Genomic DNA, 20,412 nt, shown 5'->3' with positions numbered 1-20,412 from the left:
ATATATATATATATATATATATATAGAGAGAGAGAGAGAGAGAGAGAGAGAGAGAGATGAGAAATCTATTCAGGATATTCTTACACATTCAAAATAATCTAGCAGTCTTAATACTTATGAAAAAAAAAATAAAAAAAGTGTTGCTTATGACAAACGACGATCAACTAAATTTAAAAGTCAATTTAAAGCACAATAAAAGTATATTTAAAACATACAATTACTGTCAGTCGAACAGCAATCAGAAAACAAACTGCAGTCAAAATACTACCAAGTTTATACCCTTTCATCCATTATGTGACACAACTGCTGGCGTACCTTCGTTACAGGAGGCCTTGTTGAACTCGAAGAATCCGTCGATTCCGCTGTTGAAAACTGTCGCGCGAGTTCTTTCACTGACGGCAAACACAATTCACTGTCCGAAGAAACCGAACTGGCGCCACTCATGCCGTTTCGTAATGATTCACTTGCATGTCCATTTCTAAGCGGTTCTACTTGTTGAAGGAGAGAGTCTTCCACTGATGGCCGATTTGACAACTGGCGTGTTCTACATCGATCTAAACTCGATAACCATTGCTGCTCGGTTTCATTGATTTCTCTCTGGAGCCTTGCTACTTCACATTCCACTCGGGATACCTAAAAAGACAAGCAACAATATTATAATTTCCTGTTCTTTCCCCCTTAATTTACAGTTATCATTTCATAGTCTTTTACTACTACAAGACTACCAGTATACCTAGCTTCACACGCTAACTAAACATCTTACCTGGAACACTTATAATAGGAATTAGATTTCTGGGCATTCGGCATCTGTGGCTTTTTACACCCGCTACGTATGAGGGATGACGTCCCTCGGCGATCAAACAACTCAGAACTTTAACGTTACGTAGCATCCTGGCATTCACTTGGTGTGAATGAGGAAAACCCAGGAAAAACCCCACTTAGGATAGCTGGTCTGAAAAGGCTTTTACACCTTTCCGACTGAGTATTCCCACCGAAATTCAAACCAGGGACACTTCACAGCAAAAGACTATAACTTCAACAATCATTACCGTTTAGATAGGGTGTCTCAAGAGTTTATTATAGGCAAGAGGTATGGTCCATTATTATTATTATTATTATTATTATTATTATTATTATTATTATTATTATTATTATTATTATTACACAGTGTACTTGAACAATAACATCTTGAAATAAATTAATTGTGTCTTAATAATGTGATATATCAATTAACCTCCAACTTACATCAATTTGGTGCATTTATTCACTTTTGCATTTTTTAAATACTTCTACGTTCTTGCATTTTTTTAAAAACTTCTTGAATATTATATAACTCAGCAGTATACCCATGTCTTGCCTAGAAGTATGTGTGACAATGGCAAATTTCGATATTAACTAAAATAGCTTTTTAGACTTGATTTAAACTACTCACTGAGCAAAACAGTACGTTTATTGTAAAAATTATTGACGTGTAACAGTTTCGACAACTACCAACTTTGGCTTCATCAGACATTATCTTGTCGATAATTGGTAAAACCATTACACAGTTAATAACTGTTATAATAAACTGTGTAATGTATCAATTTGGGACAAGCCAATCATCAAATTATATCAATCAGTGTTATTACAAGAAGCAGGCAGTCAAGAGGAGGCTAGACTTCTCGTCTCCTCATCACCAATTTCAGGTGCTTGGCTACAGGCATTACCTTCACACACCCTAGGACTGCACCTTCCAAACGAAAGTTTTCGTATTGTAGTTGCACTTCGCCTAGGAGTAGACATCTGTGAATCACACAACTGCTCTAAATGTGGTGCATCAGTGAAGCAGAATGGTCTACACGGTCTGTCTTGTGTAAGTAGCTCCGGAAGACATGTGAGGCATTCGAACGTGAATGACATTATCTGGAGAGCATTCACATCAGCGGAAGTTCCATTTGTTCGTGAACCTGTGGGGTGTAACAGATCTGATGGCAAAAGACCAGATGACATGACGCTGGTACCATGGAAGAAAGGAAGGATTCTTCTCTGGGATTTCACCTGCTCTGACACTTTCGCGTCATCTAATCTCACTCTTTCTTCATCTCGAGAAGGAGCTACTGCAGCCCGCAGAGAATGCGAGAAAAGAAGAAAATATAAAGATCTGCTCGATAGATACATGTTCGTGCCAGTAGCCATTGAATCGAGCGGCATTTGGGGCCTCGAAGGACTCAATTTCATCAAAGAATTAGGCCAATGTATTGCACACATTACTGGTGACAAGCGGGCTACTACTTTTCTGATACAACGTATCAGCATAGCAGTTCAGCGAGGAAATGTGGCTTCCATTTTAGGTACATTACCTCCTGGAAAATTATTAGAAGTAGTTTATATATATATATATATATATATATATATATATATATATATAACTGACTGTTCAGAATTTACTGTTTATCTTTCTGTAATTATTTTTATTTATATGATATTCTGTCGTTAGTAAATAAATTAAGTTTACACAGTTCAAAAAAAAATGTTGAAATTAAATTATATAACAATAATTGTACAAGAATTCCTCAAATAAGTAAAATTCTGACGATGTACGCAGCCTGTGTGTTATAAACATATTGTTTTGCTCAGCGAGTTGTTTAAATCAAATTTACGATACTAAAAGCAAAGCTTGAGCAATGAAAAACATGAACTGTTTAAGCAACTATGTCTCAAAGAAACGAAAAATTGAAATATCATCAATGCCTACTGTCAATATGCAATATTATCAATTTCAGTTACCAAATTTAAATAAAATATAAAGTGAACACAGGAAAGTTTCACTTTGTTGAGTTCTATTCAACAAATATTAGTAGAACTCCTTAAAGAGCTTATTAATATTGACACGAGATAGCTTGACGTTGGTTCAACTTTGTTGATCATCGCGCAGGTAATCGGCCAGCGATTGCGTGCTACTGGAGGGGTATCTTATGAAATTCTTACTAGGATCACAAATTTAACTAGCTTATAATTCTTAAGAGTTGCAGAATAATGTTGGAAGATTGTTTTTCACAGAATAAGGTGACACTTTGAATGTTTGCCCTCCATATCTTTTTTAAATTAGAATGTAGACTATTTTGCAACACATTCGCTAAGCTAGTTAAAATTTTGTATTATGTCACACAAAATATCTATCGCAAACGCTTTTCACGATGCAAAGCATGAAATAACATAAAAGAAAAAATCGTCACGTTTACTTTTTTATGCAACCGGAAAATACCTAATCAAAATTTAGGTTTCTTGGGGTAACTTAGATAAATTTACTATAAACAGCAAAAAATTACACCTGAAATTGAAATTGATAGACGCAATAGAAGAATAAAAAATGAAGAAAATGTGAAAACAAACTATAAATTATACGAGCTAAATAGAATGGCAAATAGGAATATTTACTACTTTTCAAAGAAGGTTCTTGGACCAATTTAATGACAGCAATAGGTACAATTCTGTTACTGACATTTGCAAAGCCTTCATTTGTAGTAAAAATTTAAACTACCTTCACTTTCAGTAGAGATATAGAAACCTACTCAAAGTAAATCTGAGGTAAATATGGAAAAGGACTTCATAGAACGAAACAGGAGAGTTGCAAGAACATATTAGAAGATCCGGGTCCAAAATTTCCTTAGGAAATAATAATAATAATAATAATAATAATAATAATAATAATAATAATAATAATAATAATAATAATAATAATAATAATAATAATAAAAACTAAATTGAGGTCCTGTTTCCAGGAAACGGAACCGTCTGGTAATCTTATTTCAGAAACTGTTATAAATTAGATATTCCTCTTTCATTCTTCTTAATTTTTTGAAGTTTCTTTTTTTTAAAAAAAAAAACATTTTATTATTTGTTAATATGAAATACATGAAAATGTAACGAAATCTTTAATTTAACAATCTATGATTATGTCATTTAGGCTAAAAAAAGATGCATGATTAATGAAAGTGAATGATTAGTGGAATATGAATGTGGGAGGAAACGGGAGAACACCAAGAAAACCCACGTATACCATATTGTTCACCACAAACCATTTGCATGATTTGGAGTCGGACTAGGGACTTCTTGCACCAGAAATGAGCACTCTACCACTGTGTACCTCTTTGAAATATATATATATCTATATTACTCCTTTGTTTTTGGTAGGATTCACATAAATTAATGTAACATATCGTCGCATGAGAACCAGAGAAACGTAACTCCAAAAATGCTGTTTTCGTTTTCTTTATGTTTGGATATAATTTTGAAAGGCCCACTTGGTGTGAATGGAACATAACGCCATCTGTTCTTCTTGTGGATCATCTGTTGTAATGTAGCTCAATTACCATTTATTAAAATCACATCTTTCTAAGAAAATAATACTTTTGTCCTCTGGCCTGTAAACCTACTAAAATGGAGTTACGTTCCTCTAGTTCTCACACGACGATATGTACTTGATTATGTTTATTGTACCCGCAGCTAAACAGAAATGAAACTACCTATAGTATGCCTACCTGTCGATCACTGTTATACACTTGTGCCGCTGTCTGCGCGATTCTATCTTCCAGCGACTCCATTTGTTTGCTAGATGTTTCGTCCGATATTTGACTTACTTCCAATTCCAGCTGAGAAACTTTATTATCAAGCTGAGAAACACGGCCAGTAGTCAGATACACCTGTAATGTAATGAAAACATGTTTCCAACATCAGTTAACCAATGACAAGCGCATAGTAAGATAGCAATAACAAATAGTTACTGGATTGAACTACACTAAACTCTGTGCTACATATAGCCCATGAGGGCATATAGCTGGCCAGACTAATGTTATAAAAGCATTTCCCTAATCTCATAGCACAGAAAAATGGTATAACAAAGACTTGTCTTTCGCAGTTTAATTATTTACATGAAATCTTAATTTTTCATTTACAATTTTGATTTTATTATTTCTTTTTATGAAAACCTATTTAAGATTTAATTTACTGAGCTCTGGTAGAGTTTATATGTGAGTTTATATTCAGTTGTTTCTGAACTCTCCCAAGGCTAAAAGGTTAGAATTTCTACATTTGGTGCAAAGAAGATCCTGGCTTGACTCCCAATTGGAGCCCATATAGTTCCGATCTCAAGCTAAGCTGTATATCCCTGTCTCAAATAGTCTACGTGCTGAAAATAAATTTTAAGTTTCAAAATAAACAGGTATGTTTGAGATGGAATTCTTTTTACTTATAACTTGTAAATAATTACATACAAAGTAAGCTTTTTCAAACTTACCCATTTAACAATTATAATTATTTCCGAATATTTTCTTTTGCAATTCACAACTATTACAAAATTTTGAAGAAATGACAGTTCTTGTTTAACCACCAAAACGATAGTACAGCATATTCGTATTTCTCGCACGTGTTAGCCGTAGCGTTCCGGCTTAAAATGCACGAGGAAAACTAAAATTTTATATCAAGGTCAGAATTTATGAAATTTCGAAGTAGAGCTATTAAAAACAGCTGCAAGTTGATAAAGATTCAAAGCAAAAGCAGTGAGATTGAAACAAACAAACCATTTAAATGTTATTTCGTTCAATTTGCATGGACTTATCAACTATTTGACAAGACAATTTGGGACGAAATTAATACACTCGAATTGTCAGAATATCAGTGATTTGAAACTAAAACAATTTATTTTAGATTTTGTTTTCTCTTAAAGTAAGGATTCCTTATTTTTTTTTTCAAACATGCCAAAGATCAGCATTACTTGAGTTTTAACTTCAGAACACAGCAAAAATTTGTTAATGAGGTAATCATGCTAAATATTTAAGCTACTCAAAAATCTCTGAAAAATACTCAAGAATCTCTCATCATTGTAAACAATCGAGCTAGTTTAAAAAATTAAAGCATATTAAGGAAGCTATGGTATGTACAATGTAGGTTATTAACATTTTAATTAGAAACCCTATAAAAATAAAACATATGTTACTTTGTTATAATATTTTTCTTCAATGTAACGTTACTATTTTGTCTCCATTTGCCTCAAGTCTTTGTTATGATTGAACTTTTAGGTTATGATATCATGTTTCGTTAATAAAGCAAATTTAATTATCAACTAGCGAATTTAGTCACAGTTGTAACGACCAGGTTGAAATATCAGTTCGGAATAACTTTTCTTTGTTCTTTTAGAAAAGCTTTTATTTACAAGTAATGTTGCAACTTAGAAATAACGTTTAACGTATTAACGTTTATAAACAGGGTATTTTAAAAAACACCGACAACATTTGGGAGGTGATTCCTGACACCAAGATAAGACAAAAAATATAGACCAACCTGGGTGCACAAATGCTTCCTTTTGGAGTTATAGGCTGCCGAAAACATGAAAAAGAAAAGAACTTTAAAGGTCCATTGCTCCAAAACTATGGGATCTACCGTAGTCGGGTCAAGACTTCACTTAGGAACTAGTATGTGCCCTATCCAAATATCTAAGTTTCAGAATCCTGAGGTACTTCCGTAACAATTTGTATAGAGGTAGTTGGAGAGTACTTCAAATTATATGCCCGCAGCCAAACTCCTTCTATAAAAATTGTTTCCTGAGTACCTTAAGATTCTGAAACATATATTTTTATAATAGCGCACACATTAGTTCCTAAGTGAAATCTTAACCCGACTACGGTAGGTCCCATAGTATTGGAATTATGGAACTTTAAACTTCATTTTTTCATGTTTTCGGCAGCCTATAACTCCGAAAGGAAGCATTTGTGCACCCAGGTTGGTGTCAGGAATCGCCTCCCAAACGTTGTCGGTGTTATTTTGAAACACCTTGTGTAAGAAAACAGAACTCCTGGAAAAGAAATGGGTGAACACCACTGTATAAAAGACTTGAATAGAATACATTATATTTGGCGCGGAAATTCTGAATTCGATTCCCGATGAGAATTCATGTGATTCAGATCCCACATTAAGCTGCAAGTCTGTCTCATATAACACTGTTGCGAAAGGGAAGCTAAACTTCAATGAAAGATAATACATTATATTAAATGATAGCATATTTAATAAAAAGAGCAAATGCTAAAGCATCTGGCAGAGTATATTTTATAAAGCACATACCTTAAGATTTCTCTAATATAATGAGATCAATAGAAAAAGAATATAAATAGGCCATCACCAATATTTAATGATTTCTCTGTTAATTCCATCACAACAACAATTAGTAGTAGAACACATTCAACAGACTAACCTGTTTTAAATATCAATTTGTTGATAAAAGAAACAATATTGGAATATAATTAAGATGTTATTACACAAAAAAGAAAGCGAAATTTTTCTTCTAAAACTTACTTACAAAGTTTAATCACATATATTTCATTTCTACTTCTTGCTAGTTGCCACACTTATTTTATAAAACTAAGTGAAACATAAAACGGAATTTGATTTCGGTTTAAAAACTTGCTAAAAATCGGTTAATACTAATCGTGTGACTTCAATTACAGTTAAATAAAAACGAACACTCGATTAGTATAAATTCTTTTTAATTGTTCCTAATGCATATATATATATATAATTCTTAAAGTTACATTGAAATCGTCGACTTTGAATTTCGACGAATGGAGACTCCAGTAGGTATCTGGTATTTTGTTTAACGAATAAGAACTTAGAATAAAATCAATACTTTTTTTTATTATTATTATTTTCGGGTTGTAAATCAGGTTAACATATAAAGCGATAATTCATATTACATAATTGTTGCCGACAATAATTATTCCATTTAGCATTGCAAACTGAATTCTATCATTTATGATTTTAAGTATGAAATTAAAATTGCATTCATTTCTTTTGTCATAACTATCCAGAGTACATCTAACAGTGTTATGATCTCTTTTCACTATTATGTAGAATCATATTACATGCAAATTTCATTCTCAAAGCTTTTTAGTTCAATATGTAAAATTCTTTGTACGGAAGGTTCTGGTTCGATCCTCAGTGAGATTACACATGGTCTGGATTTTTTAAAAATTGTATGTCAACATCTTATACGACCTCGCGCTAAAAAGTGATGCGAAAATTAAATATACACTTTTTGCCAATAGAGATTGTGAAATGGGTTAAATTTCGCAATTAATTTTGAGATATGTTTATGTGCTTCTTAAATATATTGTTTTCGTAAATATATTCTTCCTAAACACTTAAAGTTCTTGATTCAGTTTTGGTGACATGTCAGAATTAATGAATAGTTTCAATCTTGCCATGAAGTTAAGAATGTAATGCATATTTGTTACACCAGAGCAAAATATTCTCTTTAAAATCTCAACGAAAATTCAAAATAATTCTTCATTGTGTTATGTAATACAACATATATTGCATAACATATTGAAGAATTATTGTAAAAATGACTCATTAACATTTCAAAATTTTCGTTAGATATAAATGTTATGTGGTACTCTCCAAAGTGACAATTACTTCCGTTGTTTCAGGAAGTATTTTACCTTGATAACTCTATATTTTATTTGACCAGCAATTAATATGTCTGTTTTGTAGAGGATTACCAACATACTTTCATGAATAAATGAATTTGATTTTTTAAAATAACTTTGTTGAGCAACATGATGAACTTTAATGGAAATAAACTGAAAATTCTTTTTTCTTGACTTTATTGAACAACTACCAATCAGAAATGAACTAAATTTCAATTAATAAGTCAAATTCTTCAATTTTTCTATGTGACAATGTATATCCCATTTTATTACACATACTGCATAATGGTTTGTTATTTAGCTAATGAAGAACGAATAGGCTGATAATGAACATTGTTTTCGATAACTTTAGAGAGAACCAATTTACACTACGTTCAAGAAAAGTTAATTAACGAATAACATATAGGATGGGTACTTACTTTCGTTGATGACTGCAGAATTTGCATTAAGTTTTCGTTTTAATTTAGTTAATCACATACACAAAACAGTGTTTTCAATCGAAGTATATTTATTTATGTCAGTACTCAGTTCCATATATTTTAGCCAAATCTTGCAATTAAATACTATACGTAAGTGAATAAAAATTATTTAAATAATGTATTTGTTTTGTTTTGCAGTTCTTTCTTAAAGAAATAATGTTTCACATTTTAAATAGACCATCTTACTTTCTAGAAGTATTTGCTATAGACTGAAACATTATATATATATATATATATATATATATATTGTAAATTATTTGATAAATGTTAGATCTAAAAAGTGTATACTGTATTGATTTCTCTATTATTATTATTATTATTATTATTATTATTATTATTATTATTATTATTATTATTATTATTATTATTATTATTATTATTATTATTATTATTATTATGAGTAATACGTTTATGATGATAATATTTTATAATACTAGTATTATATAGTAAAGTTTGTAAAAGTATTATATTGGTTAAAGCGAGAATTTACATTTGTAGCACCTACAAAATACCAATTTGTTTGCATAGTATACCAATGGAGCAATTATTTATAATACTGCGCATTAAAAGCAAAACTACCTAATTCTTTATTACGCTGGTGGGTAATAAGCATTACGTTTAATAATGTTTATATTTTGAAATTGTGTCGAATAGTTGGTGTCCTCATTGCAAAACTCCAGTGCAAACAACTCGACCACATTGGCGACAAGCTGAAGGTGAAATACCCAGCCTTGATTCGTAGAAAGTGTGCATGTTCCAGCAGAACAACGCCAAACCGTATAACGCTAAACAGATCAAGAAGTTTGTCATCTAAACGGTGTTGAGGTTATGCCATATCTTGTTTACAATCCCAATACTGCATCTTCAAGCCACGATGTGTTTCATTCTATGCAGCATTTCTTGTGCGATCACCGCTTTGAGTCATATGAACAAGTTGTAGAAGCACGTGGAGTTTTTGATTCAAAACCCAGGTACATCACTCAGACTTAAGTGTTTGTAGATCAATGGCAGAGGATTATAGTAACCGCAAGGAGTCGTAAAACTTGATCTAAGTCTACCGATTTCACCATCCAATAGAACGCGAGAGTGTGTCGGTCGGCAACCTCCTTCACGAAATTTTGCCAGAGTCGTCTTTCGCGCCTTACGGAGATCATATCTTGAGGATAAACGTTGTCGGATTCTCTGGGTTCTCACTGTTTCGTTTTGTTTATTTTTTTGTTATTATTATTATTATTTTATATTATTACAGTCATTTTTGTTACCAGTTTTTTACAGTTCTTTAAGTTTGTTTTTTTTTTTGTGTGTGTGTTTGTTTCTTTGTTTGTTTATTGCTCGTTTACCATGTCTCCAAAATTTGGTAACATTGTTGGTGCACTTCTGATGTTTGACGTTTTCTCAAGTGTGCGTTCGGAAGGCAGCTCCCCGAATCGTATCGAATCTCCTGATGTGCCACATCAGAGGCAAAACAGTTCTACGATTGGTGTAGATGCAGGCTATAAGTTCTGGTTGTCTATATCCTTAATAAAAAATATTAAGTTTGTAATATAGGAATAAATTTATTGTGTATTCGGTGGTAATACCTTATCCTTAATTTTGATGCTTACGGAGGTGATTTACCATTAATATATGCTGAACGTGATCACGTTTAAGGTTTTTAAATTTTTTTCACCGTATACGAGATTTTAAAAAATGTTTTTTTTTTTTAACTTGCTAAGTTTTTGTTTTGTTGATTCTAATGATAAACTGGAAATGTTAATTCATGGATTGCTTGTACTTTCTGTTCTATAATTAAACTGTCACTTGATTACTATATTTCTTCTTTTAATATATATATATATATATATATATATATATATATATATATATATATATATATATATATATATTTTACAAAATTGTAATGTTATGGCAACCATATTGTATTTATATGGTACATTAGAATAAATTTCATACAATAATGCACTATGAGGTAACAACCAGAATTGGAAAGTACTTCCATTTTGAGATTATTACAACGGTTACTATCTTAATGCTATTTCATTACCTCGATTTTATTTAAATTGTTCTCTGTTATATTTTCTTTATAAGCAATATATATTTAATTTCTCATAACGGATAACTAACAATATTATATACACACAAAGTGTTACAAAAATTTGTCACAATGTTTTGTGAATAGATTTCTCACAACAAAATAAGACAAAAATATTAATATGGACCTATGGTCAGAAGTGCATAGTTTCGTAGTTATAGGCCACCGAAAACGTGAAAAATGAACTTTAAAGGTCAATACTTCCACTACTATAGGACCGATCGTACCCGGGCCAAGACATCACTGAAGAGCTAGTATTTTAACTATCAAAATATCCATCGTTTAGTACTTGCATAATCATTTTTTAGAGAGGCTGTTTGGGAGTACTTGATTACTGTCCACCTACGTCTCTAAAAATTGGTGTGCAAGTACTGGAGCTTTCTTGAACATGGATATTTGGATAATTCAAATATCAGTTCCTCAGTGATGTCTTGACCCGACTACGATAGGTCTCATAGTAGTAAAGCTATGAACTTTTAAAGTTCACTTGTTCACGTTTTCGGCACCCTATAACTCCGAAAGTATCCACTTTTGAGCACATACCCATATAAACTTTTTTTCTTATTTTGATGTAAGGAATCTATTCTCAAAATATTGTGACACATCTTTGTAACACCCTGTATACACACCATATGTCAGGTTCCTACTTATGAGTTTGTTTATAAATGAAAAAGATAACACAATTCAATGCATACTTATTATTATTATTATTATTATTATTTCACTTCTTTCATTCCGAAGAAAGTTACCAGCATGCTTTGTACTCTAAAACAGTATAAACAAGTGCCGTTTGAGTAATGGAAGCAATAAAAGCGGAGCTGTGCAGCAACATCAAAATATCAAGCTAACATGCACAACATGCCAAGTACTTACCACATCTATGATGCCAGACTGTTCTATCATCCTCTGTGCAAATATGGCGGTGCAAGAAATAAATTTCTGCATTAGATTCCGGTGGAAATAAAACGTATTCTTTTAAGTGCTATTAACGTGCAATGCTTAAACTCAACTGAAAAATTATACATTGTAGAGATAAGGTTAGAAACTCGAAAAATAATTTCTGCGAAACACGAGAGAGTTGACGAGTATTTTGATGGATATAACAAATATGATGAATATTTCATGGTTTTATTTAGGGTGTAATTAGGAGCTCTTATGTTCTGTAAAATTATATATTATATATTATATACATATATATTTCGTATGTGTACAGATACTCGATATGAAAAATTAGTCCCAGCAACACGAAATTTTAAAAGAAAAGAAGAATTAACAGTATAACTCGAAAATTAATTTTGTTAGTAAACTTCGAACCCCTTAGAGTAATTATAAATGTATTGAATAATAATACTTTACTTGCAGTGATATTTACTTAAGCTTGTAAATTTTCAGTTCTTTATTTTCTTTTAATACTTAAACTGTATTAATCTGTTCATAAATTAATGACATCTAGAAAAGTGTATGATAAAATTCCCAATTACTTGAAACAACTTCAATGTAGCGGATAATTTTAAAAATATCTGCATGTAACTGGATATTGACATGTACTTTATATGTTTTATTATAATTATTGTTTGGTCGTTTCTTTGGCTATTAAATACAGAGTTGTCAGTTGTATATCGTAATGTATCTTTCAAATTAACGTAAACAGTGATGATTTCGGAAAATTTTCTTCGGGAGGTGGGGATGGAGTGGAGGAATCCTCTCCCCGGGCTACTCCATGAAATCATCATTGAACGTAAATGCCACTTGATTGCCCACTTTTACTTGTATTAGAGTGTGAAGCTTGGCGAAGCGCAGCACATATTTACGTGTAATAGTGCCATTCGCGCAACAAATTAGAAAACATATCGAATACAGAAACAAAACTCCGATACGTTTATAGGTGAAAGATCATGTAATCTATATCCCATGTTAAGTTGTAATTATGTTAATAAACCTCTTGGCGTAACAGCCGATCTTTAGGGCCTGAGCCGCTCCAACGCCATCTGTCAGCGACCAGATGAACTACGTCCACCCTAGCAACGAGCACATATATTGAGCAAATGCTAATGCTAAAAGGAATATTAAACTTCACACAAATATGTTAGTTCAAAACAGAATAAATCGTTGGTGTGCTTCTCATAATTCACATGCGTTCGTTACAGCAAGTCTTTGTTGTGAATCACGAGCCACAGTACCCGGAGTGATATTCAGTATATTTACAGCAGAAACAAGTTATATTCAATAAGGTTCAGTATTGAGATGAGGAAGAAAGAATGGAATAACTGAATACTAAAATTGATTCCGTATAAAATTCACAAAATCACAGATATTCAACTTCCGCAGAATTGAATATTTCTTCGAACCATCTGTGAGCAACATCGACCGTTGGGAGTTTCACATTCATTCTGCTCTGGCCAAACCCTTGTTGACTAAGATGGTCAAACATGGATTTCACCACCGCCAGTAACGGAAATTGTGAATTTTGAAAGTTGTACAATGTGTTTACTGTTCTGCAATAACTATACAGTTACTTTTAGGGTCAAATAAATTGGAGCAAATCTTTAGATTTCCCTTTCTTTCCAAATTTTTCATTAAAAAAATAGAATATAGAGAACTTGTTACATAATAATATTTTAAAAAAACTAGTAAACATTGAATAAAAAACATCTTGTTTCAGAGATATCAACTGCCGAAAATGAGAAAAATGAATTTTTAAAGCGCTGAAATCTAGGTATTGGGATTTGACAAAATTATGGGAAACTAGCACAATAATGTATGGATTTTAACGTGCTAATTTATATAAAAAAGCAAAGATTTTTACCTGTGTGGTGCGTCGTGAAATTATATTTTGCTGCGATATTTCACAAACCTTACTGTTTGCTTTGTCTAGCACGCATTTCCTCTAGAGTCTTCTTGAACCGTTACATATTTACGTTATTCCTCTTGAATACGGGAAAAAGGATTACTTAGGCATTCTAATTTTTGTCAATCTTAAGAAAAGAATGTGTGTACCAGTCTTCTAAAGTTTGACATTAGATGCTGAAGTTATTATGTTTCCCGTACGCAAGAGAACAGCAAAAATATTTACCCATTAAAGAAATAATCCAGAGATAAAAGAAAAAGCAAACAATAAGGTTTGGGAAATATTGTAAAACTTCACATCGTACCATACATGTGATAATATATTTTGTGTAAAGTAGTGCAGTTTACACATCTAAATGTCGATTCTTGAAAACCGTACCTACAAAACGGATTTTAGAAGTGTTATTGGTACATATCATTCTGATATTCCGTTCTATGTTCTAAAATGCGTCGTGTAACTACAGTAAGGCTCGCGAACATGAAAATTAGAGAGATTTCTTTACTTATTCGGCTAGGTTCTTCAATTGCTTAAACTAAGTCCCATAGTTTTCAATTTAGCACTTATAAAAACACATTCTTTGAAATTTAAGAAGCGTAGAGGGGACTTTTTTTTACCCTTGTTTAATAGAACAATTATCCTTAATTTAATATAAGACACCACCTTTTAAAATTTATTATTATTTATGTTATTTTTCCAGAATCTGTAGGTATCTGCAACTCAAAACAGTGGTGTTAGAATACTAGTACACTTCTAGAATCTGCTTGTCTCCCTCGCCGTACAAAATCCCTGCGTGAGTTACTGACACTACATAATAAGTTGTTTCAAAAAATGCTCCTGTTCGCATAAGTTGTTGTGTTAAGCTTTTGAAATGTATGAATAGGTTTTGAAATATGAAGTGATTAATTGTCAAAACTTTAAAAAAAAAAAAAAAAAAAAAAAAAAAAAAAAAAAAAAAAAAAAAAAAAAAAATTGTAAAAATGTATTAAAAACATTTCAACACTCTCAGGTCTGCTGTACACACTATAAAATAGTTCCTAAGAAATCTTACGATTTTTTCTAGATTCAAAATCTCAACATGTATGGTATCAGATCACATGTCATTTTCTATGTTCGAAGGAATCCTATGAGATTTTTCGTGTTTGGAGCACGCTCTATTTCGGAACGAAAACTCGTAGGATTTCGATTTAAGCGACACCAGGTAAGAGAAAGTGAAAACAAATTTGTTTTCTTTCCGCCAGCCGTATGTGGATGAAAGAGTAAAAATACCTGACAAAATGAACAGTGATGCAGGGACTGATGAGGTATGTTTTGTTAATTTATCTTCAGATTTTTATGCTTTGTTTAGAAGTATGCAATTACCAATATAGTGCCTGGTATCAGTACCAGTAGGTTGTACAGTGTAGTTACGTGTATGGCACAAAAGAGTAGGATTTCCAACGAGATATGTCGTAACGTTTTTCCTCAGATAAATCCTAAGATATTTCCTAGGACTTATCTCATAATGTATAGAAGGCATAATTGGGCACCTGCCGTTGTATTGAATAATAAATAAGTATCAATGGTAAGGTAAACACTTCGTAAGTAGACCAATAGCTTACGCAATACATATCAATGATAAAATATACTGATGATATACAACTAACTACCAATATTACATGCATGCACCGTTGAGAAAATTAAGCGTGATTTAACAGGCAATGACTGGTAAAAGTGGACGAAGGTGCAAAGGTTAAACTTCGTTAAAACTAATTATACAAAATACAAGAAAAAGAAAACAACGTTGGTATGATATAAATAGAACTGCTTTATTTACAGCAGTGATTGTAAATGATTACAAATTGTTATACAGTAATTATCAAGAGACCAACTTTAAATAACATTACGGTATTTGATGATAACAATAATGTGTTGATTAACAATATAATCATGCATTCCAGATTACTGCCATGCTCAAAGAAAGTGTTACAAATTATCTTTAAAGCAAATAGTTTATTTTTTAAAAAAAGGTTATAATAGATAAAAGCAAGAAGAGTGGTATCAGATCTACTGAAGTGCTTCAAAGTGTTGTGTCTACAAATATATGTATAGGTTCTACGTCCAACACGTATAACGACATGCACCCACAGAAACATACGCCATCCACACACAAATACACACACACACACACGCATATAAAAACATGCTGTTATAACTTCTGCTTGGATACAAGTTACACAGTAGTTTTGATATCGTAACTATAATAATTAGATATGAGAAGTCTTTAGTTCGGCCATTTCATTTTTTTTTTTTCGATTCAGTGATTTTATCTTTCGGTTCCGGTTTTGAGAACTTAGCTGTTAGCCCATATATATAGGTAAGTAAGTGGGTTGGTACCTTTCTGTACCAAAGGGACAGACTACTAAATATTTTTCGTAAGTGAAAAGAGATAATTAAATGTAACTTACCACAATAATAGATAATGTTATTCTACACCCGAATATATGGACTGGAAGAAATTTCAGTGTTGCCATCCATAGAAATTACAATGTGACCAGAATTTGAATTATCCAAAAATCTAAGTTAAGGCAGCGACTAGAAAAATAAACTCAACGGTAATTGATGACTTATCGTGCTGTCTATGCTCCTTGTTAACTACTTTTTAATAATATTTGTATTTATTTTTTAATAACTTACATAAGTTATTACAAAGTAAATAAGTTATTACAAAATAAATGCAAATATTATTTAAAAAGTAGTTAACAAGGAGCATAGACAGCACGATAAGTCATCAATTACGGTTGAGTTTATTTTTCTAGTCGCTGCCTTAACCTAGATTTTTGGATAATTCAAATTCTGGGCACATTGTAATTTCTATGGATGGCAACACTGAAAATTCTTCCAATTCGTATATTCGGGTGTAGAATAACATTATCTATTATTGTGGTAAGTTACATTTCATTATCTCTATTCACTTACGAAAAACAGGCAAAAGAAAAATTGTTAGCTTTTGAAAAATATTTAGTAGTTTGCCCCCTTAATTCACACAGTATTGCTGAGCGAGCGTTAGCGAGTGAAGGCGGGTTACAGCCCCGCAGGGAACATTGTTTTCTTTCTTCGTTAAGAATCGGTTCATTGAATGAAATGGCCAAAGCAAAGACTTGCCATAGATATCCCAATACATATTTTTTTTTACATAATTTAAAAAAGTGCTACTACATCAAATTGTTTACCATAATGAAAGCTAGTTACAGCTTCTGTACAACATCAGTAATAATTCAAGTTTTATGTTCGTGCAAAGATTGTACAGCTCTAATACAGCCAAATTTCTGTAACAAGAAGTTTATGAGTTGAAGTTGTTTAATGCTTTCCGGGGCAATATTACAACTTGGAGGTGTCTTCAACCAATTCTTACGAAGCCGAATCTTGTGTGTATATTATTGATTTTAATAAATCAAATCCCTATTATTACTGCTGAAAGTTATTTATTCTTTAAATCTATTCTATCATTAGGTGACTTTTTAATATATGTAAGTATAGAAACACCACATTGACATGACACCTAGTCTTTCGTTCCGAGCGCTGCTATCGGGTGAAGGAATTCCACTCCTTTTGGCTAAGGCTCTCTCGCTTAGCAACATCTGAACCCTTATTGGGCGTGTCGAGGGTGTGAGCGTTAGTTCGCATATTTGCCACGGCTCAAGACATTTTGGCAGCACTATAGTAGCTTCGGTTTGTCCTTTGGCATATATACGCAAATAATTGGTGTTGTATAGTCGCCGGCAAACATGGATATGCTACGCATCTAATTAGTTCTTCTTTTAATAACTTTTAAACGAATCGACCAACTGAAAATACCAAACCACTTAGCGTAACGGCCCATTTGTGAACCTAAGCCTGCACCAGCGCCATCTGCTAGCGACCGTCTGAACTACGTCCAGCCTAGCGGCAAGCACGTGGTCAACGCGCTGCGACGCCCTGTTCTTAACAGACACGCCCGGAGCTTTCTAGACCTAATGGCCGTCACGTATTGTTTTCATGCAACTCCCCAGTTTACCTCACGACGCTGAGCGCACGCCGAAAATTGGGAAGCACTGGCCGGGGAATCAAGCCCGGGATCACGCGGACATGAGTAACTGAAAATAGTTTTCATCATCATATTCTAAACGAACTGACCAATTCGAATACAGTTTTCATTATTAAGTTCTATCTACTTCAAAGAAAACAGCATTAAACTTCGTCGATTCGTTCCAAACTTACTTACTGAAAGAATAACGGGATGTTAGTGTTACTATTTTTGTAATAGCTATCTGTAAAAACATGGTCAAATATGTTGTTCAAATATACTAAAAAGAGTATAGTGCAAAGCAAATAAATATACGAAGCGAGTTCGGAAAGTAATCTCCGATTGGACAGTGTGCGTGAAGTAGTGGGGGCAGCACCATCTTTGTACAGACGTGCCCGGTAGATCAATCTGCAACCAGTCGTAGTAGAGCTTAGATTGTCTGATCACTAGTTCCAGTTTTGTAGCATCTCAAAATGTGTGCTGCAACAGAAAACTCCGTGAAGTCCGAGCTGTTATACGTTTTCTTACGGCAAAATAATATTCGAAAGCAGCTATTCATCGGGAACTTTCTGCCGGATCAAGCGTGATGAGTGAAGTAGTTTTTCGTGAATGGGTTCGTTCATTTAAAAATGGGTGACAAACAGTCATGACGAAGAAAGCATTGGCAGGCCATCAGTGGTCACTGATAAACTCGTTCAGAAAGTTTATGAAAAAGTTCTCTCGGAGCTTTCCGATGAATTTCCACAAATTTCCAGGACTATGTTATATATGACATAGTGACACAGGCTGGCTCAAGGCACAGGAGGGAGATTTTTATGCTAATGAAATCACTACGCTAGTAAAGAGATATCATAACTGCTTGAATGTTCATGGAAACTATGTTGAAAAATAGAGCAAATAAGTATTTTTCAGATGTATATAATAAATTCTTTTTATTTACTTTGGTGTTTCTTTTTTAACCAATCGGACAGTGGCGGATCTAGGCCGGGGGCTTAGGACCCCCCAGTTTTTTGAGTGACAAAAATAATTGAAACTATTATTCACATATTTTTGAAAGTTTATAGCAAGCTCTCGTCTGGGTTGTGCTTGGCACCTCCAGTGTTTAACTTCTAGATCCGCCTCTGCAATCGGAGGTTACTTTCCAAACGACCCTCGTATTTCTTTAACAATATAAAAAATATTTCAATTTTACAATATTAATAGCGTTTAATGAAAAAAAAAATATGGAAAGATGTGACATATACCAATTGAGAGATCCTATTAAGCTGAATGAAATGATATGCGTGAGAGCAAAACCTTATGCGTAGTTTTCGAACAAATGGAGAAAAATTAATATTTTGATGGTTTTAACGAAACGTTTACAATAAACACTACTACATATTTGTAATATTGAAGATTATTTAATCGCTTTTTTATGTTTTACATACAGGTTGGTGTTTTACCTTCGTAGTTCTTAAACTAATTGTCAAAAAAGGCTGAAATTTTGTAGTGTGTAAATATCGGCAGAGGATTATTGTTCGGCACACTCTACAATTCCATAAGATTAACATATTACCAACCAAAGTTTTGTCTTTTTCAAATGATACAGCATCTAGGTAATTCATATTCCAAATATCTGTGTAAAACGAAATGTGGTGTTGGCTCAGAATGCTGCGCATATCATGGACCGAAAGGAAAAAAATGAAGACGTACTAAAGGAAGCTAATGAAGGAGGAAAGATCATGAAGATAATCGGCACTCCGATTGGATCACCGTCGTGTTGATAGAGGGAAAGGCAGAAGGAAAACCAGGAAGAGAAAGGCCAAGGATAGAATATCTAGATGCAGTTACAAAAAAGAGGCCTTATCAAAGTATAAAACAGCTTTTCCAAAGGAGAGAAAAGTTTTAAAAATTCCATATTGCCCACCAACCTATGGTTGAGGAGAGAAAGATGATGTAAAACGAAAACACTAGGGATGCGCACGAGACGAGTCGAGACAGGATTTTCCTGATAAAATTCGAGTCGAGACACGGCTCTTTCAGTAGAGAAATATACATTTTTTAGTCGGGACATCACTTTTACAGCACATTTTCGAGACGAGACACGGCTCTTCCAATAGAGAAATATATATTTTTCGAGTCGAAACATCACTTTTACAGCACATTTTCGAGATGAGACAGTCACAAATCTTGTCTCGTGCGCATCCTTAGAAAACACCCAATATTACACTTAGAATGCAATGTCCTAAATTAAGTACGTTACAGTGTCACCCACATCCACATTTTTGGTAGCCTATACACTAGTAATAATGCAAACGAGATGGGTGAGGCAGTGCACATCCAGAGTACTTTAGTGTCGGAATACTATGAGTATGATATGACGGATTTCGAATGAATACAAATAAACTTACAAAGATTTGAAAATTTGACTTTTCAAAAACCCTTTATTTCGAAAAACTGCTTATGTAAAGTACGTCATCCAACTGCATTGATGGCTTTTAGTAGACGTGAAA

The 20,412-nt window shown here is 32.9% G+C and overlaps 1 protein-coding gene across 12 annotated transcripts in view; it reads right to left on the bottom strand.

Annotated features, from left to right (window-relative positions):
* LOC145684179 (uncharacterized) overlaps positions 1-20,412 on the bottom strand; it is a 692,246-nt gene that overhangs the window by 26,873 nt on the left and 644,961 nt on the right. For all 12 annotated transcript variants that reach the window (XR_014131255.1, XM_081756189.1, XM_081756245.1 and 9 more), the window contains 2 exons: positions 4,521-4,682; positions 316-633 (listed from right to left, as the gene is read on the bottom strand). Coding sequence is in view for 11 of the 12 variants with exons in the window: in XM_081756189.1 (XP_081612315.1) it covers positions 316-633; positions 4,521-4,682 (480 nt within the window). In the remaining variant the exon portion in view is untranslated. The remainder of the gene's footprint in view (positions 1-315; positions 634-4,520; positions 4,683-20,412) is intronic.

Source organism: Thermobia domestica, chromosome 1, assembly GCF_964235325.1.
Source record: "Thermobia domestica chromosome 1, izTheDome1.hap1.1, whole genome shotgun sequence".
In the NCBI taxonomy this organism is placed as follows: domain Eukaryota; kingdom Metazoa; phylum Arthropoda; class Insecta; order Zygentoma; family Lepismatidae; genus Thermobia; species Thermobia domestica.
The sequence above is the reverse complement of the archived record's forward strand: the minus strand, read 5'-3'. Positions and strand labels throughout refer to the sequence as shown.